General features: G+C 45.5%; 1 protein-coding gene across 6 annotated transcripts in view; it reads left to right on the top strand.

Annotated features, from left to right (window-relative positions):
• USH1C (USH1 protein network component harmonin) overlaps positions 1-26,517 on the top strand; it is a 420,974-nt gene that overhangs the window by 187,084 nt on the left and 207,373 nt on the right. For all 6 annotated transcript variants that reach the window (XM_030201080.1, XM_030201079.1, XM_030201078.1 and 3 more), the window contains exons 13-14: positions 5,110-5,175; positions 17,222-17,346. In XM_030201080.1, the coding sequence (XP_030056940.1) occupies positions 5,110-5,175; positions 17,222-17,346 (191 nt within the window). The remainder of the gene's footprint in view (positions 1-5,109; positions 5,176-17,221; positions 17,347-26,517) is intronic.

The following is a 26,517-nucleotide window of genomic DNA, read 5'->3' as shown; positions in this document are numbered from 1 at the left end:
TACAATGGGTAGCATATATACAATGGTTAGCTGTATAAACTTTCATTACATCACTGGTCTCTTTATCTAAGCAATGCAAAGAGTTCTTAGACCAGGAAAGAAACACTAATATACATACAATCATCAGTGGTCTCCATCATCCAGGCTCTTATCAACAGCTGGTGGGGCCCGGTTCACACAGCGAGAGCTAGGAGCTTTGGACCAGGAACAAACCTTCTGCGCAGTCTGTACGTTACTCACAGATGAACCCCACCTTACTGTGACAAGCCCTCCCTTTTTATTAAGCTCTGAGCCCATGTCCAGAGCTAAGGAAAGTTACAGAAAGCTTCTATGGAAAATCACAGAATGCTTACCGTGGTCACATGTTTTCCCAAGTCCAGGTGGCCAAGCTGGGCCTGGGAAATAAGTGCCATCCTCCCCTTTGCATACCAAATTAGTTAGAGCTGTGTCTTATCTTCTGGATCCCAACTTGTTTACAAGAAAAGTTACTTTCGGTCAAAGACAAAATTTCAGAGTTTATTATTGGGCAAAAGCAGGGTTGAAAATTAATCCTTTAAGGTAACACTTAAACAATCATTTTTAAACAGAATTACTTCTAATCAACAATACAGACCCCGAGTGCACTGATCGTTCAACAGGGTTGAAAAACAATCTTTAAAATTCACTTCCATTACACTATTTATGGCCTGAGCCCTTACTACCAGCCATTGACTTAGCAGTAAGTGGTCACATGCTACCCATGTGGTAACCATTCAGCATGCGCCAACGTGGCTGCTCTGACGATTTCCGCCGGGAATGCCCCTGTGGTAGAAAAAAGAAAAAATATTTTTTACTGTGGGATTTGGTGCACGCCAAACTCAGAATTACTGTCGGGCACATGCGCTACCCCGGCAGTAGTGCCAATTTGGCATACGTTACCCGCACGTTAGCCCTCCCGCGCCTTTGTAAAGGGACCTCTCAGTAAATATTCTCCCAGATCTGTATCTGATTTAGATTGTGCCTCGCTGATTGCCAGCTGAGAACGTGGATTCATAATATTCCGCTCCTCTCCCCTTTTCCCAGCCATAGGCAGCTCCTTGTGACTCTGGGCAAGTCACTTAACCCTCCATTGCCCCATGTAAGTCGCATTGAGCCTGCCATGAGTGGGAAAGCGCGGGGTACAAATGTAATAAAAAAAATAGTTGGACAGGGAACCTAAATGGAATAAAACAAATCAGTAGAATCTGTATCTTCAGCCAGGCACTATTCTTATCTAACCAGATTCAGTAAATGATGCCCAAAGTTAGGCACCATTTAGATCTGCACTAATGTCTATATATGGCAGCAAAACAATTGGCACTGAAAAAAGTGTTAAAGTGCTTAAAGTTAGGCATGGTTTATAGACTAGTGCTTACGCCCAGGAATCGCACCTAACTTTAGGCACAGCCAGTTGCATCAACTGAAAAGTGGTGCAAATGTACATACTTATTTTTGGTGTATATCCCCATTATTCAATAACAGCGCACATTAATTTTAGGAATGCCCATGACCCTCCCATTTCTGCACCCCTTTTTCAGATTGCATGTAAATGCCAAGTAAATCTAATTCGTGTCAATAATTGCTTGTTAAAAAGCCAATTATTGGCAGTAATTAGTTTGTTCAATTAAATTGCATACGCAAATTAGGCATGTGCCCAAATTTGTGTGTACAATTTTTGGCAACTTTTATAGAATTAGGGAGTATGCGCCAATTCTATATGGGTCACAACAGCATTTGGCATGAGGACTTACACCTGCTGAAACCTGGTGTAAATGCTGACACACAACTAATGTCAGTTGGGCATATAAATGACCCTATCCTGTAACACTGCACCTAAATTTTGAAAATGCCCCTAACCAGTGGTGTGCTGGAGCCGGCTCTTAACTTTTCTTCCGACTTGCGAGCTGGTTGTTAAAATGCGCGAGCCGGCTCTCCTCCCTCCGGATCCGGTCCCTCACGTCACTGACCTGACTCTTCGAATTCTTCGGGGCAGGCAGTCTTGCCTGCCAGTGCTGACTCTCCCCCGCTGGCGCTGCCGGTTCGCACTTTAAAAATGGCCACCGAGACTTCCAGAGGCAGCTTCGCGAGACTTCTGCTGAAGTCTTGGAGGCCGCCCTTGTAAGTCTCGGCGGCCGTTTTGAAGCGCGAACCGGCAGCGCCAGCTGGGGAGAGTCAGCGCTGGCAGCAGGCAGGCAAGACTGCCTGCCCCGAAGAATTTGAAGAGTCAGATTGGTGACGTGAGGGACCGGATCTGGAGGGAGGGAGGGAGGAGAATTCGCCGAACAACTCGGGAGGGGGTGGCAGGGGAGAGAAGGGAGTCGCTGGGCATTTGTGGATGGAGGGGAGAGAAGGGTCGCTGGGTATGGGTGCATGCAGGGCACGGGAGAGGAGGGTCACTGCTGGACATGGGTGGATGGAGGGCAGGGGAAAGGCGGGTCACTGGGTATGGGTGCATGCAGGGCAGGGGAGAGGAGGGTCACTGGGTATGGGTGCAGGCAGGGCAGGGGAGAGGAGGGTCACTGGACTTGGGTGGATGGAGGGCAGGGGAGAGGAGGGTCACTGGGTATGGGTGCATGGAGGGCAGGGAGAGAGAAGGGTCGCTGGGTATGAGTGGATGGAGGGCAAGGGGAGAGAAGGGTCGCTGGACATGGGTGGATGGAGGGCAGCGGATAGAGAAGAAATGCTGGACAAGGATGGAGGGGAGGGAAGAGTGAGGAAGGAGATGAGGGAAAAGGAAGAGAGGAGAAAAACTGCAAATGGATGAAGAAAATAGGCAGAAGCTGAGGACCAGACATGAAGAAGAAAGGAGGAAAGGAAAGAAATAAATGGAAAGGAAGCCCTGGAAACGGAGTTAAGAGGACAGATAGCAGCAGAATCGGATACTGGGCCAGCATGATCAGAAAAACAGTCACCAGACAACAAAGGTAGAAAAAAATCATTTTATTTTCATTACAGTGAAACCTCAGTTTTCGTCGATAATTCGTCCGAAAACTATCGACGAAAAACGAAACCGACGAAAACCGAAGCAACAAGCAATTTTTTCTTTTAAATGAATAAAAAAGACTAGTGTATAGAATAAATGAACATTTAACATGGCATTTACCTTTCTGAAGACTCTTCTTGGTGTATGGAAGATGGAGAGAGAGGAGCAGAGATTATTGTTTGGAAGGGGGATCCCCCTCCATAAGGACACTATCTGGGGGGGTCACTTCCCTTCTTGTTCTTTTGCCACTAGGACCAGCTTCTGGGGGGGGTCACACCTTTTGCTACTTTTGCCTCCTTTATTGCTTCCTTTTTTGCAACGATTGAACTTATCGTGGATGGTGACTGCCCGTAGATGCAGGCGATTTCAGCAATCTTAATGCCACTCTCGTATTTTTCAATGATTTCCTTTTTCAACTCAATCGTGTTCCTGTCCTTCTTCTTTGAAGGACTGCTGCCCATAGAAACGTTTTTGGGTCCCTTGATGAGAGCAGGGACTTTGATACATGCACTCAACCAGCTGTAGTAGTAGTGTGGCAAAACGACGAAATTTGGGTCCTAATACCAGCAGGGACTTTGATACAGGCACTCAATCAGTAGCAGCAGTATTGTGACAAAACGACGAAATTTGGGCCCTTATGTACCTGCAGGGACTTTGATACAGGCACTCAATCTGGCCTAGTGGTTAGGGTGGTGGACTTTGGTCCTGGGGAACTGAGGAACTGAGTTTGATTCCCGGCACAGGCAGCTCCTTGTGACTCTGGGCAAGTCACTTAACCCTCCATTGCCCCATGTAAGCCTCATTGAGCCTGCCATGAGTGGGAAAGCGCGGGGTACAAATGTAACAAAACAAACAAACAAAATCAGTAGCAGCAGTATTGTGGCAAAATGACGAAATTTGGGTCCTTATATTTGGGTCCTTATGTACCTGCAGGGACTTTGATACAGGCACTCAACCAGCAGCAGCAGTATTGTAAGCTCTCTTGAGCAGGGACTGTCCTTCCCCATGCTAAAATTGTACAGCGCTGCGTAACCCTGGCAGCGCTATAGAAATGCTAAGTAGTAGTATTAGTAGTAGTATTGTGGCAAAATGACGAAATTTGGGTCCTTATGTACCTGCAGGGACTTTGATACAGGCACTCAACCAGCTGTAGTAGTAGTGTGGCAAAACGACAAAATTTGGGTCCTAATACCTGCAGGGACTTTGATACAGGCACTCAACCAGCAGCAGCAGTATTGTGGCAAAATGACGAAATTTGGGTCCTAATACCTGCAGGGACTTTGATACAGGCACTCAACCAGCAGCAGCAGTATTGTGGCAAAACGACGAAATTTGGGTCCGAAAACAGCAGCAGTGTGATCCCACAACTGGAAACAACGCCCCAGAAGAATGACACGTGAGAACGCAAGATTAGCTGCGTGGACACGCCCTCGAAATCCGAGGCGATCGACGAAAACCGAGACGAAATTTTCGCGAAAAAAATCGACAATAACCGAAACCGACGAAATCCGAAGTCAACGAAAACCGAGGTTTCACTGTATAGTGTTTGCAATATGTTCACTTTGAGAATCAGGTGCTCAACATTAAAAGTTTATATTTATTTACTTATTTATGGCATTTTATCGCACATTAAACATGAATTAGATTGGAACCTGGGATCATTTAATTTTTTTTTTCCTGGAGTAATGCATTGCCACCCCACCCCAGGCTCTCTCCCCGGCTATAGCCAGCTCTGCAATTTGGAGGGGGGCGCAGAGGGGGACCGGGGAGAGAGCCTGTTGTTAAACATTTACCAGCACACCACTGTTCCTAACCCACCCATGCCCCTTCCCTTTTGAGTTGCACATGAGACATTTTAAGCATGCAGTGTTACAGAATAGCACAAAGGCAGGGGAAGGGGAAGGGAGGAAAGTGGAAAGGAATCAGCTCATTGTCAAGCTATTCCTCCCCTATTAATATGGCACATGGGAAAAGGGACTTCCAAATATGCACCCACATATCCTTGAACTGCACATTCCCAGTTATTAAAAATAAGTCTGGTAAGTAGAATTGGCTTCTCAAGAATGAGAGAAATTTGGTACAAACCATATTTGTCTATGTATTTCTAGAAGAAAAATGGAAATATCTCAGAAGACTGCAGAAGAAGAAGAGAGATATCATAAGGAAATGGATACGTGAGTTAATTTATGCATCAGTAAATATACATTGCTTTATATGAGTACCCTGTCAAGATAATTCTATGAGTGGCCTAGTGGTTAGGTTGGTGGACTTTGGTCCTGAGGAACTGAGTTTGATTCCCACTTCAGGCACAGGCAGCTCCTTGTGACTCTAGGCAACTCGTGGCTTACATGGGGCAATGGAGGGTTAACTCCATTGCCCCATGTAAGCCGCATTGAGCCTGCCATGAGTGGGAAAGCGCAGGGTACAAATGTAACAAAAATTAAAAAAAATAATTTTAGGCAGCAGGAAGGAGCATAAATGGTGATGGTTTAGTCCTTAACCCCCAAATTCTAGAAAGGGCACCTATAGTTGGGCACACAAGTGCACACCTAGTTATAAAATAGGGTCAGTTGTTTGCATAACATAATTAGCTAATTGGAACTTAATTGAAGATAAGTGCCAATAATTGGCATTAACATGCACTAATTGGCACTTAATAGTAGTTGCATGTGTAACTAACTTGCACCCCTATTCTGTAGGCTGAGCACCTAACTTCTCTTGTGCACAAATCCAAAAGGGGCATGGCCTTGGAAGGGGCATGGGTGGGTTAGAGGCATTCTGAGTATTTTAGATACAATGTTATAGAATAGTATCATTTAAGCACCAAATGCTATTAATTAGGCGCCAGCATTTACACCAGCTTTTGGCAGGCATAAGCGCTCTAACCGAAACTTAGATGCGAAATGCTCACTATGCCAGTTTTCTGTAAAGATCGTTTTGTGTAGAGCAACCTTTGAGGAATATTGAGTTAGGGCTAGATTCTATATATGGCACCTGAAAAATCCGTGTGAAATGAATTTCCTCCTAAGCATATTCTATAAGCGGCACCTAGATTTAGGCACAGTATATAGAATATGCTTAGTTGATATTCCAGCACTTAGAACTACACGCATCCATTTACACCAAGGAAAACATGGTGTAAATAACGGCGCATAGATTTTGGCACAGAAGGGCATAGTGTGTTTAAATTTTGGAATGCCCATGAAACGCCCATTTCCCCATCCATAACCATGTCCATTTTGACTCCGCACATTAGAATTTAGGCACTATGCGTTACAAAATACGCTTAGAGAGTTATGTGTGTAAATTCTAATTGACAATTAGTGCTCATTATTACTTGTTAAGTGTTGTTAAAAATGCTAATTGGCTTGTTAACACACATAACCTAATTGGCTTATTATAGAATATGCTTGGATTTCAGCACGGAATGGCACGATATATGGAATCCGGCGGTTAGCGCAGATCTTCCCGGCATTTAATTTTGAACGCTATTTACTGAATTTCCCCTGCAGGTGATCTCATATAATACCGCCTAGTGGAAAAGTATGATTTGATTGAGCTTACTTTGCCAGTGGGTATGTACATGGGTGGAATTTGGGCAGAGCACACAGGTATGCATATAAATTATAGGTGGTCAACTTTGAAACAGCCACTTATTAGGCAAATTTTCAGCTGAATCAAAATGAATTAATTTTTGTCAACTGAAAATTTACCTAAATCTAGCAAGTTAAAACTTATCTCCCCCTCCCTCCTGTCTGGCAGTAAAAGTTACACTAGGGCTGACAGCCCCCTGTGAGATCCCCCTTCCTCTAGCTTAAAAGCAAACGTTGCATGGTGAGTCAACAGCTCTCCTGAGAAATACCCTTTCCCTCCCAGTCAGTTGGTAACGCTTGGAAATCCCCACCAGCTACAGCAAGGGTCAGGGTGGGTGTTAAACATGTTGGGGCCCAGGTCAGAAAATAAAAGAGGGGGTCCTCCTGATCCCCTCTCTTCCCTGCCTCCCCTCCAATCTCCCAGCTGCCATTACTATAATACCAGAACTTGTAATGTTGAGAAAAGAAAAATAAAGAGGAAAAAAGGAACCAGGGGCATCAGATCACTTGTCAGCCAGGACTAAAACCTCTCCCATTACCCATCTCTTTCTTTCCATTCCCTTTCATTTTTAATCAGCTCCACATACCATATTTCTATTCCCTGTAATCACTATCCTCCTCTCATTTATTTCCTTGCCAGTCCACCCCCCCCCCCCCCCCCAGTTTGGCCTCTCTCACATAGTTTCACCATTTCCAGCATCTTCCTCTCTTCGCTCTTGTAACCTAGCACCTGTTCCCTTTTTATCCCTCCCCCACCCTTGTAGCCTGGCATCTCCTTATCCCTTCCACTCCCCTCAGCATCTTCCAGTCCCTTCTGTCTTCCCTCCTGCCCTCCCCCCCATGATCCAGCATTTCTCCCTCTCTCTTTCTTCCCTCCCTCCAATTGTCCAGGATCTTTCCCTCACTCCTTTCTGTCCCTGGATCCAACATCTTCCTCTTTCTCCCTTCCCCTTCCTGTGCATCTCTCTCCCTTTCTCTCTTCCACCCTAGTGTCTAATCTTTCAACCCTCCTCCCTTTCTCCCACTATCCACATCTCTCTCTCTCTCTCTCTCTCTCTCTCTCTCTCTCGTGCCCCAGGTCCAACATCTTTCTTCCTCCCCCTCCCCATTCTGGTATGATTCTGCCAGGCTGGCAGGGGAGGGTTGTGGACTTCATTCCTGATTGGCTGTCAGGGTTTGAGCTGACGTCAGTGGGTAGTACTTTATCCTACAGGTTCCTGATTCCCCTGCTTTGACGTTACATTCCTTTGTGGCTAAGCATTTGCAGTTCTCTGTCAGAACGTTGTGCTCTGGTTTTGAATGTGTGTTCCCCTGTTTGGGGCTTTCAGTTACTTTCCCTTTGTCTGGGATACCTTGTGCCAGCGTGGGTGTGTGTGTGTGTGTGTACTCAGCTGGCTGTTTAGTTACCTTTGTCTGAGTTCATTTCTGTCAGCGTGTGTTTGTGTGTAATCAGTTCACTTGCCTCCAGCTGGGGCTCTCCCTCGCTGCTTGCAGTTCTCTGTGGGAGGCCAGTTGCTTTGTTTGTCCCGTGGGGACTCCTGTGTTTCTTTCTCCCCTCCCTGGGTGTATATCGGTTCCAGTTCGGCCGTGAGGCCCATACGAGTGGGTCTGAGTGTATCAGTTCCAGTTCGGCCGTGAGGCCCGCTTGAATGCCTATTTCCCTTTCTTCCTGAGGTGCTGCGTGTGGGTAGGCTAGGGGTGTTGGATAGCTAGGGTGTGTAGTGGCTTGTCGGTCTCCCCTAGGCCTTGGCCTCTGCTATCAGCGGGCCTCGGCCTGGGCTCAAGGGCTCACGACCAATCCAACAGATTACAGAACTCCAAAGCCATGAGCTCGACCGACCCCTCTCCTATGCAGCTACTCCAGCAACTGCATGCTCAACTACAACAAGTTTTGAGAGTCGTGGATACGCTTACCATTGCTGGTGCTACGGGGGAGCCGTCTGCTCCTACCCCACTGGGACCCATGTTGTGTGGCCGAGGTATTCATGTGGCCCAGCCTCCTTGGTATGAGGGGGGATAGAAAGACTTGTCGGGGCTTTCTCAATCACTGTCAAATTGTCTTTGAGCTGCAGGGCCTGGATTTTCCTTCGGATCGGGCGAAGGTAGCATATATCATCTCCCTGCTTTCGGGACCCGCCCTGGCCTTGGCCTCCCCATTATGGGAGAAAAAAGATCCTATACTGGATAGCTTGTCAAAGTTTCTGAAGCAATTTCGGCTCATCTTTGAGGAACTCGGGAAGTCCTCCTCGGCGGCCACTCAGCTGTTGAATCTGCATAAGGGTCGACTTTCATTTTCGGAAACTTTTGAAAACCTTTTACTTTATCAACTATGTAGAACAAAATTTAGACTAAGGGAAACTAGGTTATAAAAGGAAACTTCAATGTATATTAAATCATAATTTGTACTGTTTATGTTTGTGTAGTTTATACTATGTACTCAATTCTGTATTTGCGGTGTTTTCCTGTATACTAAATCATGATCTACACTGTTTTTATCTTATGTAGCTAATTTTAGTTTTGCTGTGCTTTCCTGTAATGACTGGGTTCCATTGTTTGTCTAAACTGTACATATAATGTTGTATTGTTCTTTTTCTATTTTACAAATTGTAAACCGTTCTGTCTTGCAGTTGCAATAAGATACGGTTTATAAATTGACGAAAATAAATAAGTAAATAAAATCCAATTCCGGACCCTCGCAGCAGAGCTAGGATGGGATAATCCAAGCCTTACTGCGGTATTCTGGCATGGGGTATCGGCCACCATCAAGGACGAACTGACAGGTCAAGAGCTGCCCTCCAATTTGGACGATCTCATCCGTCTCTGCACCCAGGTGGACATCCTTTTCAGAGAGCGTGCCTGTGAACGTCGCGCCAGTCAGCAGTTTGGAGGGGCTAGCTCGAAGAGTTCGCACAAGAATCCTTTCTCCCAGTCGCAGAGTTCACAAGATGGGCCCGAACCTGTGCAGGTTGACCGGACAGCCCAGGAGAGACAGCGGAGATGCTCTGAGGGGCTGTGCCTGTATTGTGGAGTAAATGGGCACTTTGTCCGTGGTTGCCCGAATAGAAGGAGATCGGGAAACCAGCAGCCATGATACCTGCTAGGGAGCCAGGGTAAGGGCCGAAGTCCTTTTCCTCCTGGATGCAAGTTTTGGTTCCAGTTTTGTTGGCGATTTAAGGATACCCCTTGTTTTGAAGCTTTAGTTGACTCGGGTGCGGGAGGCGACTTTATTAGTGAGGACCTGGTGCGGGGCCATCAAATTCCTACTGAGGCGTTACCTCACCCCATCACTGTTTCAGCGGCTTTGGGACTGGTTCAGGGAGTTTTACGATCCAGGACCGTGCCTATGACTATACGTGTAGGAGTCTTACACAAAGAAGTTATCTCCTTCTAAGTCCTCCCGTCGGCCACTGAGTCCATCATCCTGGGGTTTCCCTGGCTTCGCCTGCATAACCCTTGCATTGATTGGGCCCGGGGTGAGTTGTCAGCGTGGGGCCCAGGTTGCCAGAAAGTCTGTTTGGACAAAGTCTCTCCAGTACCAATGATGCTTCCTCTGGATCAAGCCAATGTAACGTTACCAGGGCCATATAAATCCTTTAGAGATGTTTTTTCCAAACAACAAGCAGAGACTCTGCCTCCTCACCGTCCCTATGATTGTGCCATTGAGTTACTAGCAGGCGCCCTCCCCCCCTCCCCCGTGGCCGAGTGTACCCCCTGTCTCATCCGGAGACAGAAGCCATGTCCCAGTATATCAGAGATAACATTGCCGTAGGGTTAAATCGTCCATCAAAGTCGCCAGCGGGTGCTGGGTTTTTCTTCGTGGAAAAGAACGATGGGGAGTTGCGCCCCTGTATTGATTATAGAGGACTCAATTCAATCACCCAGAAGGACAAATACCCCCTACCTTTGATTTCTGAGATGTGCGACCGTCTCCAGGGGGCCCAGATCTTCTCCAAACTCGATCTCAGAGGGGTCTACAACCTCGTGCGGATCCGGGAGGGGGATGAATGGAAGACAGCGTTTAACACCCGCGACAGGCATTACGAATACCTGGTAGTGCCTTTTGGTCTAGCTAATGCCCCAGTGGTCTTCCAGGCCTTCATGAATGACATCTTCAGGGATCTTTTGTATAAGTTTGTAATGGTCTACCTGGATGACATCCTTATTTTTTCTAAGGCTGAGGAAGATCACCAGGAACATGTGAAGATCGTATTGCAACGGTTGAGGGAGAACCACATCTATGTGAAGCTAGAAAAATGTGAATTCCATCGCTCCGAACTGCTCTTCTTGGGGTACATCATCTCGAACCACGGGTATGACCTTTGTGCCACCCCGTCTGAGGGAAAGGACGCTCCAATGGGGGCATGCCTCTCGAATGGCCGGACAGCCCGGGACCCTGGGGACTATGCGGTTCACCGCCCAGCAGTATTGGTGGCCCTCACTTGATCGTGATGTGCAGGAGTTTGTAGCCGCGTGTCCGGAGTGCGCCCAGCATAAAGCCGACCGTCGGAAACTCCAGGGCTTGCTAATGCCCTTACCTGTACCTGACAGACCATGGACCCATATTGCCATGGATTTCATTAAGGATCTCCATATTTCTGAAGGACATACAGTTGTGTGAATGGTGGTAGATCGGTTCTCTAAGATGGCACACTTCATACCCATGCCTAACCTTCCTTCGGCGGTGAAGCTGGCACAATATTTCATCAGCTCTATTTTTCGTCTCCATGGCCTGCCAGAATCTATCACCTCAGACCTTGGAGTACAATTTGGCTCTAAGTTCTGGCGAGCCCTGAATCGGGCCCTTGAAGTAAAGTTAAACTTTTCTTTGGGATATCGCCCACAGTCCAACGGCCAAATGGAACGCATTAATCAATGCTTGAAGCAATTCCTGAGGATGTATGTCACGGAACACCTCAATGACTGGAGTCAGCTGCTTCCCTGGGCAGAGTTCGCTCATAACTACCGAGTGAGCTCAGCCACAGGTGTTTCTCCCTTCTATATCGTGTATGGAAGACATCCTCGGATACCATCTCCCTTGAAAACCAACTCGGATGTTCCAGCAGCAGCCGATGCGGTGACTTCTCTCCAAGCGATATGGTCATCCGTTCAGAAGACTCTTCGAGTGACCTCCGCTCGCATGAAACGCCAAGCGGATAAGTATCGAAGATTGGAACTGCGCTTTCAGCCTGGTGATTTGGTGTGGTTGTCCACTCGTAATCTTCATCTGAAGATACCCTCCTCCCGCTTTGCATCTCGATTCGTGGGTCCGTATCCCATTGTGAGACAAGTGAACCGTGTATGCTGTCAGCTAAAGTTACCACCTACATTACAGGTACATAACACGTTTCATGTGTCCTTGCTCAAGCCAGTGATTTTGAGAAGAGGCGCCTTGCCTGCTAGCCCAGCTGTATCAACCTCCCAGGGGGAATATGAAGTCCGGGATGTCTTAGATGCGCGGCGCTTCCGGGGACATCTTCAGTATCTCATTGTGTGGAAGGGATATGGACCTGCAGTAAACTCCTGGGAGGACGCTACTCATGTACACGCTCTGGTCTTAGTCAGACGGTTCCACCGCCTTTTCCCTCATAAACCTAAACCTCATATCCGAGGTAGAGGGGGCCCTTGAAGTGGGGGTGATGTTATGATTCTGCCGGTGTGGCAGGGGAGGGGTGTGGACTTTCCTGATTGGCTGTCAGGGTTTGAGCTGACGTCAGTGGGTAGTAGTGGGTAGGTTCCTGCTTCCCCTGCTTTGACGTTACATTCCTTTGTGGCTACGCCTTTGCAGTTCTCTATCAGAACGTTGTGCTCTGGTTTTGAATCTGTGTTCCCCTGTTTGGGGCTTTCAGTTACTATCCCTTTGTCTGGGATATCTTGTGCCAGCGTGGGTGTGTGTGTGTGTGTACTCAGCTGGCTGTTTAGTTACCTTTGTCTGAGTTCATTTCTGTCAGCGTGTGTGTGTAATCAGTTCACTTGCCTCCAGCTGGGGCTGTCCCTCGCTGCTTGCAGTTCTCTGTGGGAGGCCAGCTGCTTTGTTTGTTCCGTGGGGACTCCTGTGTTTCTTTCTCCCCTCCCTGGGTGTGTATCGGTTCCAGGTCGGCTGTGAGGCCCGTACGAGTGGGTCTGAGTGTATCAGTTCCAGTTCGGCCGTGAGGCCCGCTTGAATGCCTATTTCCCTTTCTTCCTGAGGTGCTGCGTGTGGGTAGGCTAGGGGTGTTGGATAGCTAGGGTGTGTAGTGGCTTGTCGGTCTCCCCTAGGCCTTGGCCTCTGCTATCAGCGGGCCTCGGCCTGGGCTCAAGGGCTCACGACCAGTCTAACAGATTACACATTCAGCATCTCACTCCCACTTCTATGTCCAACACTTCTCCCTCTCTCTCCCTATGCATCTGTCCCTTCTCTCAACCCCATCAACCCTGTCCAATATGTCTCCCTCTCTTCCCATCCCACCTCCAACAATCCTCCCTGTCCAAATCTATGCAGTGTCTCTCCCTCCCAGCCTATCCCCAGAAATTCTTCCTGTCTCTAACCCCACTCCACATGCATCTCTCCCTCCCTCTATATCCAACAATTCACCCCTTCCCTATGTGCAGCACCTTGTTCCTTCCCATCCCATCCCTCCCCTTCACCCCATGCATTTCTCTACAGCACCTCTTTCCTTTCCTTCCCTCCCCTCCCCTCCACCCCCATGCCCCATGCATTTCTCTGCAGCACCTCTTTCCTTTCCTTCTCTCTCCTTTATCCACATGCATTTCTCTGCCAGCGAGAATCGCTCCCCTGCCCCCATCTACCTTCAGGTAGAAGAGGGCAGAGGAGCAATTCTCGCTGGCTGAGAATTGTCCTTCACAAGATTTCTGTCAAAAGGCTACTGCTGGCAGAGAAAGTCCTTCACAAAAACTTCTGTCAAAGGTTTACCACTGGCAGCAGCAGCAGCGATTCTCAGACACTGCCTGCCTGTGGCGAACCTAGAAGCCTTCCCGCTCTGAAGTGTTCCACACGGGCAAAAAAAAAAAGGAAATTGTGCCGAGTGGGGGCGGCGGTATGCAGCAGCAGAGGGGAACTTCCAGGTTAGCCGTGGGCAGCATGTCAGAATCGCTGCCACTTCCAGCAGTAACCCTTTGATAGAAATATTTGTGAAGGGAGGGTTGGAGGGAGATAGAGGACCGCAGGAGCCCAACCTGCTCTCCTTATGCCGGCACTTGCAAGAGTACAGAGCTGCTGGGTGGGCCTGAGCCCAAATTGAGTGGGCCCAGGCCCACCCGTGGCTATGTCCCTGCATTGGAAACAGTGCTTTCTTTTTTGTAGCACTTTCTCTCTGGAATGTCTTACCACTTATCTATGTTCAGAGCTTTCCTATAAAAAATTTAGATCATCTTTGAAAACCTATTTTTTTAGTTTTGCTTTTAGTGGGGCATGGGAAGCCTAGGTGTGTGGTTGAACCTGCAATGCAGGCATATCATTCTTATTTACATTTGTTGTTAACAAAATACTACTATTTTTTAATTCTATTTTTTATTTATTTTTTATTTTATTGTTTTTAATTTTGAATGTGTTCTTAGTATGTTTAACTTTTTCCTTTATTACTCATAATGGTCTTTTCCTTTCCTTAATCTTTGTTGCATATACTGTTCTGTTTTACTCATATCAGCCCACTGACTTTTTTTTTTAATTTTATTCTATTCCATATTATATGTTGCTGTATGTTTTCATAAATACTATGTTGTTTTAAAATTAATAAATAAAGTTTAAAAAAAAGTTGTAAACCACTTTGATTTGTTAGCGAGTTCCACGTGTAAATCTTAATTACTGCCAATTAGTGCTGATAATTGTTAACATCCAATTGACAGTGCTGATTAACTAGTTAATCAATTAAGTTACACGCGTTGTTATAGATTGCTTCGATTTCCACATGGAAATTAAGGTGCGATATATAAAATTTGACAGTTACTGCCAGATTCTATATAGTGTGCCTAGGGATCTGCACCAGAATCCAAGCAATAATGAGCACTAATTGGCACTGATTAGAGTTTACATGCACAACTCACTTAAGCGTATTCTGTAATGTAGACTTCCCGAGCCTGTACGTCTAACCCCCTCTTTGGCCGTTTTCAAGTCCAAACTTAAAGCCCACCTCTTTACCACTGCTTTTGACTCCTAACCACTGCTCACTTGCCCTATCCTTTCATCCTCACCTCTTTATTCCCTTACACTTAATTGTTCTGTCTGTCTGCCTGTCTTATCTAGATTGTAAGCTCTTTGAGCAGGGACTGTCTTTTTTGTGTATGGTGTACAGCGCTGCGTATGCCTTGTAGCACTATAGAAATAAGTAGTAGAAGTATGACGAACTTGTAATGCACACAGGCAAAAAGGGGTGTGGTTATGGGTGGGGAAATGGGCATTTCTTGGTTGTTCTGAAATTTACTTGCATAGAATATGGCCCTCTGCGCCTAAATCTATGTACCGGGAATTACACCATGTGTTCGCTGGTATAAATAGTTGTACGAAGTTTTAGGTGCCGAGATATCAAATAAGCATATTCTATAATCAGCACCTAAATCTAGGTGCTGATTATAGAATATGCTTAGTCAGCACTGATTTTTTAGGCGCAATATATAGAATCTCTCACTTAGTGCCTAAAGCAAAACCAGCTGTTTGGGGGAATTCCGGAGGCACAGTTGGCATTTGGCCGGTTAAGTAGTGCTATTCAGTACCTAACCGGCCAAGGTCACTGTATAAACAGGACACCGTATAAACATCTACTATGTTACTATCCAGCTCATTTTCAAAAGTGATCGCTGCCCATCTTCCGACACAAATCGGGAGATGGGCAGTGATCTGAATCTGCCCAAATCAACATAATCAAAAGCCAATTTTGGGCGGCTTCAACTGCGTTCCGTCACGGGACTGGCGAAAGTTGAAAGGGGGTGTGTCAGCATGGTAGCAAAGGCGGGACTGGGGCGTGCGTTGAGATGGCCAGCTTCGCCCGATAATGGAAAAAAGAAAGCCGGCCGTCAGGAGAATTTGGTCCGTTTTATTTGGACCCTTTTTTTTTTTAGGTCCAAGTCCCAAAAAAGTGCCCCAACTGACCAGATGACCACCGGAGGGAAGCGGGGATCACCTCCCCTTACTCCCCCATTGGTCACCACCCCCCTCCCACACACACAAAAAAAAAAAAATCAGACATTTTTTGCCAGCCTGTATGCCAGCCTCAAATGTCATACCCAGCTCCCTGACAGCAATATGCAGTTCCCTGGAGCAGTTTGTAGTGGGTGCAGTGCACTTGAGGCAGGTGGACCCAGGCCCATCCCCTCCCTACCTGTTACACTTGTGCTGGTAAATGGGAGCTCCCCCAAAACCCACTGTACCCACATGTAAGTGCCCCCATTCACCCCTTAGGGTTATGGTAATAGTGTGGCGTTGTGGGCAGTGGGTTTTGAGGGGGATTTGGGGGGCTCAGCACACAAGGGAAGGGTGCTATGCACCTGGAAGCTAATTTTGTTTTTGTTTATTAATTTTTTTAAGTGCCCCCTAGGGTGCCCGGTTGGTGCCCTGGCATGTCAGGGGGGCCAGTGCACTAGAAATGCTGGCTCCTCCCAAGCCCAAACGCCTTAAATTTCGCTGGATTTGAGATGGCCGGCTCCGATTTCCATTATGGCTGAAAATCGGAGTCGGCCATCTCATCTAACCCCGGCGAGCGATTTGGCCGGCGCCAAGCGTATTTCAAAAATACGCTTGGCTCCGCCCCTTTGTGGAGCCGGTCCCGAAGATGGCCACCTATCGATTTGGCCGGCGCCGTTCGATTATGCCCCTCCATGTCTGTGTTACTATGACTGCATAAAAATTAGTTCTGTCTATTGCTGAATAACACACTTAACCGGCCATGGTTTAGTCGGCTTTGGAAATTTAAGGCTGAAGGCCGAACACAGCCCAGAATTGAATTTCTGGTCATAATGCCAGTGGTGGCAGTTAGCAAAACGCTGATCACCGCTGGCTGAATATCAACCCCCTATATTTTGGAGTGAGTCCCACTTAAAATCAGCTTATACAATGTTTGTTTTTTGGGTACTCTCAAAAGCAGACACTAAAAGATCCAAACCAGTCTTTATTATGCAAATCCCAATGTGGTTACGTTTCGCCAAAAAAGCTGCATCAGGGGTAAACATAAATAACTAAGAAAAGATAAATAAAAACAAAGCATAATTATTATAAAAAACAAAAATAAATAATTAAAAACAACTACAAGCATATGGGTATAAAAATCAAAAAACATATCTATATATACATTTATACCTATATACTTGTAATTGTTTTTAATTATTTATTTTTGGATTTTATAATAATTATGTTTTGTTTTTATTTATCTTTTCTTAGTTATTTATGTTTACCCCTGATGCAGCCTTTTTGGTGAAACGTGACCACGTTGGAATATGCTTAATAAAGACTGGTTTGGACCTTTTAGTGTCTGCTTTGGTGTTTTCCTCTTTTCTGCTTGCTTTTGGTTACTCTCTGCAGCCTAGCATGGTAGAGGTTAATAGCATTTGATGAATTAGAGGATAAAATCACTGTTCATCATCTACCTTATCTGAAACATGGAACTCCAATCAACTAAATGCAATTGAACCTTCTTTTTAGGATAGTTGCTGAGGAGGAGAAATTTAAAAGAGAATGGGAAGAAGATTGGGGACATAAAGAAACACCAAAGAATCAAAAATCTGTAACAGCAGAGGTGCATCCACCACCACCTTCTAAGCATAAAAGTAAGAATTTTTAGGAAATAAATCAATCTTTTTTGTTTGTTTTTTTCTTGGAGATGAAATCACACAACATCATCAGTGCTGCATGATATTAAAGCTGGTATGTTAGGACTGCGAAGCTTAAATTACATTTCCAGTTTTTTTTTTTTAATTTATAATTTTTATTAGTTTTATAAACTTAATACAGACATAAACTGTTCAAGTGAAATACAGCCAGGTATAACAATAAAGTTATTACAGAAGAATTATCTTTTCATAACATGGTTTAAACATTGGCTTCATTAGACCTCAATTGTTAAGGAGAAAGAAGGGGGGCAGGAATTAAGTGAAGATTATTTTAATGCAAACAATAATAAAGAAACTATGGCGTCGTTTTCTCATATTTATGTCTCTAGTGTTGTCTAGCTTCTAGGAAGGTCTTAAGCTGATCAGGTGTATAGTAAACATATTTTATCTGATTTAACCTTATGACACATTTACACGGATATGCAAGAAGGAAAGAACCTCCTAAATCCAAAATTTTAGACCTCATAGAAAGAAACATTTTCCTCTTTTCTTGAGTAGTCTTGGTCACATCAGGGTATAGCCAAATTTTTTGGCCCCCAAACATATGGTTAGCTGATCTAAAATAAAGTCTCATTATTGAGTTCAAGTCTTGTTGGAAAACAAAAGAAACTATCAGCGTCCCCCTTTCTGACACATCTTCAAGTGATTGTTCCAATATGGCTGTAACATTTTGCAAATCAATGGATTTTTCTCCCTCTGTTTTTTTCATAGTAGTTGGAACATAATAAATTTTGTTCAATGGGGGAATAACTTCTTGAGGAAAGTTCAAATTTTCTTTCAAAAATCTAGTAAACATGTCCTGTGGAGAAACTCCTAATAGTCTGGGGAAAATTAAGCACCCGAAGGTTCATTATCCTATTAAAGTTTTCCATTTGTTCAATTTTCCTTCTTATTTCTGAATTTTCTTTTATTACAGCCACCTTAAATTCATCTGTTTGTTTAGTCTCTCTCTGCAAGGCCTCTATTTCCAAAGAAACATCTTGTTTAACTGTAGCTATAGAGCTCTTTACTTCCTGCATGTTCAAGTTCAAAGTTTTTACCTCTTCAGATGACTGCCATAAGGTTTTCTCCATTTCAAGCAATTTCAGCCAGATCTTACCCAGATTCACCTCCGTTTCATCCGCAACTGATGTTATCGCTGCAAATTCAGGTTCCCTACGGGGCTCACCAGATTCACCCCTTCCGGGTTCCACTGGAAACCCCGCCCGACTCGCTGCAGTTGCTGGGTTAGGAGGGATCTTGGAGCTCGGCAGAGGAGAAAGAGATGTTTCAACTTCCAGCGTGGAAACCGCTTCACCAGGATCACACGCTAAGGAATCCAACCTGCTTGTGCGAGAAATTGCGGGGAAGAAGTGTTCTAAGCCACGTTTCGCCGGAGTGGACGTCTCGGTAGGTAGGGGAACCCCCCGAATCGTCGCTTTGCGCTTTGTATGAGGCATATTTAAAATTAGCGTTTGTATTCGGCGAAAACGAAGCTGGAGCTCACTTGCTACACCACAGCTCACGGCGCCATCTTAACTCCCATTTCCAGTTTTAAAAAACCTCGTACAAACTGCTTTATTTATGAAGCTCTTATGGTTTACCTTGTAGGTCTGTGAAAATTTGAGCAGGAGAGGTCTTGAATCATTTTATCGTGTTTTAGCAATCACTCAGAAACTAGTATGGCGAGATCTAGCATTTCTCTATTTTTTCCTTTTTTCAGATTTAACTCAATTCTAGATCAGGGTAATTGGATAAAGTGCTGAAACAACAGCTGTAAAATTAGTAATTCACTGCTTAGCATTTCTAGGCTAACTTCATACAATAGAAAACTTGCTAATACAATGGAGACTTTGTATTTCAACAGCACCTGAAACAAGATATTGAAGATAGAGCCTTTACAGATTTATGTGTTTATGTTTAATTTGATATACCGCCTATTCTAACAATAGATCAAGGTGGTTTACAATCTTAAAGCTGAAAGAATAGGAACAAAAGAACTCCACTTGAATAGAAAAGAACACAGTCATACTTTAATAAGAGAAAAGAAAAGAGAAAAAAATGTAAAACGTGAAAACGTAAAACTGGCTGACCCTCGGTGAAGACTCGCAGGCTAAGTGTTAACCAAGTTAAATGCCAGCTGAATGGGCCTTCTGTGGGAAGTTAAATCTTATTAGGTGGTAAATTCTTCCAGAGACTAGGTGCAATTTTGCAAACATAAACTGAAGATGTTTCTGGCAAGTTAATATTCGTACATGGAGACAGAGGCCATGTAAAAGAGGTGGAATGTTTCCAGCCATGAGGGCTTGTTTTACTGTATGTCCTGTGCATCACTTGCAGATCATATTCTATAGATTCTGCTGTTTACTGATCTAATTCATTCAGCCATGCAAATCTTTTTCTCTTTTCTTTTTTTTTTTTGTCTTTCTTTTTATTTAAAAATTTTTCAGAGTTTCAGAACAGAGTAGAGAAGGAAACCCACTATATTCAAAATATCTTCACACTTCCCACAAATCATAATCAAGTAGAGCCTATTGTCCCACAGAGTTAAAAATTAAAATATGATATGTGAAATGAAAAATATGACCTTATCAGTTCACTTCAAGTTCGATTTTTTTTTTTAATGTAGCATTTAGAATCGATCCCTGATCCAATCCACTCCACTTTTTTGTATGTTGACTATTAGGTATTTATCTCGGTCAAACAGCGTGAATGAAAATTGCTCCACAGAAGTACACAGGTGCTGTTAACTGCATTAGGAGGCCTTCCTCTGGGTGTGTGCAGGTCAGGGGATGAAAATAGCATAGAAACGTGAGATTTCCAAAAGTACACATGATGCTTTGCCCCCATTTATTTTTAAATAGCTCAGAGATATGGTTTGCTGTGTCCATTCCTGCCTTTGCGCCCATCCCTGCATCGGCATATCGCTGGTCGGGTGGTGGCAGACCCGACCCCGGCAGCACGCTGAAAAGTGCACTGGTCAGACGACTGCCCACCCGAACTGAGAGGAGAGGTGTTGAGCGGACATCCCACCGAGTGGACGACACCGGAGACAGCAGGGGGCAGGCGATCAAGGCGGTGCTCAGCAACAACGATCGCACCATGCCACGAGAGACCTAGAGGTCCGTGCTCAGTCGGACACCCTCCCCCACACACACACACGAGCCGGCGGCCGCGCAGTGAGCAACCCTCCAACATCCTCGGAAGAGAGACGAGCAGCAAAGGAACTAGAAACGCCTCACTTCGGCGAACAGTGATTAAACAGCCGGTGAACCACAAGAGACCAGGACTGAGCAACAGAGACACGGGAACCCGACAAAGGAGATCCAGGTTAGAACCGGACAGGGAAGAGAAAGGAAGGTCCCCAAAGCAGGAGAAGAGTGCCTAAGTTATAACCTCCCCTATCTCCGCCTAAATCGGAGGGTTACGAACTAGATCCAGCCCCACACAACAGTAGAGAACCAGTACTAACAGGCTGCAGTCCTACCAAACCTTGAGACCAAGATCCCGACCCCAACAGGGGCCAGTCCGGGCCACGAATGCCTGACTACACTACAAGGATTAAAACGGATTGTGTTAATTATCCCAGGCACCACAGCGGACCATAATCTCAACATCCATTTTAATATCTATCCTAAGATCTAACACACACCATAGCATCACAACATGACCCCAACAGGAGCCCACTGAGAGCTGAAAACAACATGCATACACTAAAACTACTCCTATCAATCTACTCCCTAACACTGCTCCACCTAACGGAAACCACCCCTCTATCAGAAAGCAACATCATATCAATACTACACCATCAAAGCCTAACTAAATACACTTCACCCCATCACACCAACAACAACCCATCAAACCAACCTACACTACACAACTCGCCTATTTAATCTCAGAACTGTTTCTTATAATCTGCTTGTATACTACTACTTTGTTTTTATTATCATACTAACAAGATCATGCAATACTAAATGTTTATGATACTAACACTTTTCCACTACTCATGATGTATTGTAAGCCACTTTGAGCCTGCAAAGAGGTGGGATAAGGTGGGATACAAATGCAACAAATAAATAAACAGCTCAAACAAACGAAGAACTTTAACATACGGGCAAGCACACAAGCCCACCATAACAAAGACACGACAACTAATAAAAGTCCACACAACACCCAACAAAAAAGACCCGTTCCAAACTATCCAAGTGGGCTACATAAATGCCAGATCCGCGGTAAATAAAACAGAAATACTCACTGACTGGATTACGTCAGATAACCTTGATCTACTCTTCATCACTGAAACCTGGATCCACGACCAAAAGGACCCCATGATTCTAGACCTGTGCCCACCAGGCTATAAAATTACACACTGGACCAGAAAGGAAAGGAGAGGCGATGGCTTAGCATTAATCCACCGAGCCCACTTCACCACGGAAACCACTGCCGAGTCCATAACACCTCAACTCAAAATTGCCTCAATTAGAATTCACAACAAAACCCTACGCGATCATTTGAATTGTGTCTTGTTCTATAGACCTCCTTGTAACTGGAACAAAAGCCAGACAAACCTCATGGACTTCCTTTCAAACATATGTGTAACTAACTCAAATCCTATATAATAAAAAGCACCTCCAACGTTCTGAAGCTGACTCCGTGGCAGTGAAAGTTGGAAGGGTTCGTGCTGCCGCTAAGGCTGTATCCATCTCCTGAATTGATGTCACGTACTTCCGGGTTTGTCACAAACAGCACTGACCAACCACAGGATAGCAGCACGAGGCAAAACCTCAACATCTATAGCCTTCCCTTCGAATTTGTTCCCTCAGAGTCCTGCCCTTGCGGAAAGAGGAAATGACGTCAGCAGGCGGGACTCAGAGGGAACGAAGTCGAAATGAAGGCTACAGACGGGCAGGGCTTTTAAAGACGCGGCCGCTTCGATGGAGGTAAACAGGGGAACGAGGAGAATCGATGGGTGGCTGGAGGGGGGCAGGGGAGAGAGGAGAATCTCTGGGTGGCTGGAGGGGGAGCAGGGGAGGGAGGACAATCGCTGGGTGCCTGGAGGGGGGGCAGGGGAGACAGGAGAATTGCAGGGTGGCTGGAGGGGGGCAGGGGAGACAGGAGAATCGCTGGGTGGCTGGAGGGGGGCAGGGGAGATAGTCGCTGGTGGCTGGAGGGGGGCAGGGGAGAGACGCGAATCGCTGGGTGGTTGGAAGGGGGCAGGGGAGAGACGAGAATCGCTGGGTGGCTGGAGGGGGGGCAGGGGAGAGAGGAGAATCACTGGGTGGCTGGAGGGGAACGGGAGAGACTAGAATCGCTGGGTGGCTGGAGGGGGGGCAGGGGAGAGACGAGAATCACTGGGTGGATGGAGGGGGGCAGGGGAGGGAGGAGAATCGCTGGAGGGGGCAGGGGAGAGAGGAGAATCGCTGGCTGGCTGGAGCGGGGGCAGGGGAGAGAGGAGAATCAGTGGGTGGCTGGAGGAGGGGCAGGGGACAGAGGAGAATCGCTGGGTAGCTGGAGGGGGAGCAGGGGAGAGAGTAGAATCATTGGGTGGCTGGAGGGGGGCAGGGGACAGAGGAGACACACTTGTACCCAGTGGTCTCACTCTCTGTCACACACACACACTCGCACATTCACTCTCTCTCTCACACACAGTCACTCTCACACACACTCTCTCAAACATACACACTCCGAGAAAAACCTTGCTAGTGCCCGTTTCATTTGTGTCAGAAACGGGCCTGTTTTACTAGTATACTAATATTAGGAGACACAAACTCCACTAACGCACGAGAATTTAAAGAATTCCTCCACATATGGGATTTCAACTGGCCACAACTGCAAGCGACCCACATCAAAGGGCACACACTTGATCTCATATCACTCTAACTCTCTACAGACCTGAACATAACAATAACAGATATTAACTGGGCAGAAACACCCTGGACCGACCACTATAAACTAAACTTGTCCTTACACTGGCGGAAGAAAGGACCACAACAAGCACATGAACACACATCCTACAGCACACGAGGTCATATAGACACGAAAATATTCTGGCAAATGATGTACAGTAACGACTGGACAACACAAATGGACTCCATACACTACCTCACAGACTGGAACAATAGATGCAAAAAAATATTAGATGAAATAGCACCCTTACGAACAAGAACCTCGCACAAACACAACGCGATACCATGGTTCAACGAAGAGCTGAAAAAACTCAAAACACAATACAGGAAACTTGAACGAGCATGGAATAAAACAAAAGATGATCTCATACACAATGCTTGGAAACAAGCACTAAGAAAATACAAATACACAACAAGACGGACCAAAAGATCATACTACAAGACCAAAATAGGGATACCAACTCGTGAATAAACTACAAGACCAAATTATACCAACTCGTGAATAAACTCCTAGATACCAACATGGTCACTACAACGAATACAGACATCCCACCTGCAGACAAGCTCACCAAATATTTTAATGAAAAAATTATAAACCTATGCAACATGCTACCACAAGGCAATACGGACATCGAAAACTTCCTCAACGAGCTGGACCCAACCCCTGGTGAGTACCCGGCTGACCGAACCTGGTCAAATTTCGCCCCCCTGACCGCCGAAACAGTTATCCAGGCTATCAGGAAGTTCTCCAAATCTCACTGCAAACTAGATACCTGTCGCAGCTACCTATTGGAATCCGCCCAGGAACGCTTCATAACAGACCTCAAATCCCACCTAAACCACATGCTACAACAAGGTCGCTTCCCCAAGGAAAATGGTAACATTTTACTCACCCCAATCCAAAAGACACCAAGATAAAAACAGATGACATCACCAACTACCGACCAGTAGCATCCATCCCATTGGCAGTTAAACTGGTAGAAAGCATGGTAACCAAACAACTCTCAGACTACATAAATAAATTCTCAATATTACATGAATCACAATCAGGATTCCGCCCCCTCCATAGCACCGAAACAGTACTACTCACTCTCCTAGTCAAATTCAAACAAGAAATAGCAATAGGCAAAAGCATCCTCCTCCTTCAATTCGACATGTTCGACATGGTAAACCACAATATATTAATAAGTCTACTAGAAAAGTTCAGGATCAGTGGAAACATACTCAGCTGGATTAAAGGTTTCCTAACCACAAGATCATATCAGGTAAAGTCAAACTCAAACATATCACAACCGTGGAAAGCAAACTGTGGAGTATCACAAGGATCACCGCTATCACCGACCCTCTTCAACTTAATGATGATCCCACTAGCCAGGTCCCTAGCCAATAAAGACCTCAACCCTTTCATCTACGCAGACGATGTAATAATTTACATCCCTTACAAAACCAAACTGCAAAAAATCGCCAACAAAATTGAGCTAAGCCTAAATATCATGGAATCATGGGCCAATGCATTTCAACTAAAACTCAACAAAGAAAAAACACACTGCCTTGTCCTCTCGTCCCAACACAACACGGACAACCCCACAAGCATCAACACCCCAGGTCACACCCTCCCCATCTCAGACAACCTGAAAATCCTTGGCGTCATAATAGACCGCAACTTAACACTGGAGAGCCAAGTAAAATCCACCACAAAGAAAATGTTCCACTCAATGTGGAAGCTCAAACGCGTGAAACAATATTTCACGAGTGATACCTTTCGCAACCTGATACAACCAACTAAACTACTGCAATGGAATCTACGCAGGATGCAAAGAACAAACCTTAAAGAAATTTCAAACCGCTCAAAACACGGCAGCTAGACTCATATTTGGAAAAACATGATTCAAAAGTGCAAAACCCCTCCGAGAAAAACTACACTGGCTCCCAATCAAAGAATGCATCGCCTTTAAAATCTGCACCATGGTTCATAAAATTTTCTATGGTAATGTCCCAGGATACATGATAGACTTAATCAACCTACCAACCAAAAATGCCTCCAATTCAATACGATCATATTTTTACCTACACTACCGAAGCTGCAAAGGTCTTAAATACAAATCTACTTATGCATCCAGCTTCTCCTACATAAGCATACAACTTTGGAATGCGCTACCACAAGCAGTGAAAACAACCTACAACCACCTAAACTTCTGGAAGATACTAAAAACCACCCTGTTCAAAAAGGCATACCATCCCGACCCAACTTAAAAGACAGACCTTGGCTACACAAGAAAACCAAAGCACGTATGATTACAACACTACTCCTCTGCATCATGACTATTCTGTGGCTTTGCCACATAAACTTCATCTTACCACAACAGCACAATGTATTTGTTCACACCGGAAATAGCAAATGTCATTCCGGCACTATGTAAGCCACATTGAGCCTGCAAATAGGTGGGAAAATGTGGGATACAAATGTAACAAATAAATAAATAAAACGTCAAGTAGGAATACATATTAGGATGAAAACAGCAGCCTGGTGGCCAAGAGCTACTTCTCCCAAAAGACATCTAAAGTGTAATTTGTTTTAAAACTAGTTGTAGACACTATTTTTCCAGTTGGAAGATGTAAAGTCAACTTTTTTCTTATTGGCGCTTTAAGAACAATATTTACTCACATGAATGCTTTTGAAAGTGCTCTTGAAATTTCTTAAGCATATCAACATTTCTTCTCTGACCTCTGCAGCAGGGTTGCCAAGCGATAGTCCCCTCCCACTCAGGCCGGCCGCCACTGCTCCCCCCCCCCCCCACACACTCGGGCTGTTCCCCCCCCCCCCCCCCCCACTTGGGCTGCCACCGCCGTCCACCCCCTTACCTTCCTGCGTCTGCTCCTCCCTCAGTCTGGGTTATCATGTTAATGCAGTCACCCAGGTCCTGACACACAGGAGCAGGAGAGAGACAGACCGAGGGAGCAGAACTTTCCTGGGCCGGGCCCCTTGGAGTCTGAGCCCATGTAATCTCTCCCCCCCCCCCCCCCCCGCCCCCCAATGCTGCAAAGAGGAGTTTACATGCAAAATTTGTGTCCAGAGATTATCTTTACATATTGCTTTGTGTGCAATGTCTTAAAGTCAATCAAAAGCTTAAATGTTGAACAATAAGATAAGGGGAGCCATTGCTCAGAATATAATAAAGGTGAAACATGATTTAAGACTATGTAACACCATAATAGCTGTATT

The sequence above is a fragment of the Microcaecilia unicolor genome, chromosome 4 (assembly GCF_901765095.1).
Source record: "Microcaecilia unicolor chromosome 4, aMicUni1.1, whole genome shotgun sequence".
In the NCBI taxonomy this organism is placed as follows: Eukaryota; Metazoa; Chordata; class Amphibia; order Gymnophiona; family Siphonopidae; genus Microcaecilia; species Microcaecilia unicolor.
Note: the sequence above shows the minus strand (reverse complement) of the source record. Positions and strands in the feature narration are given on the sequence as shown.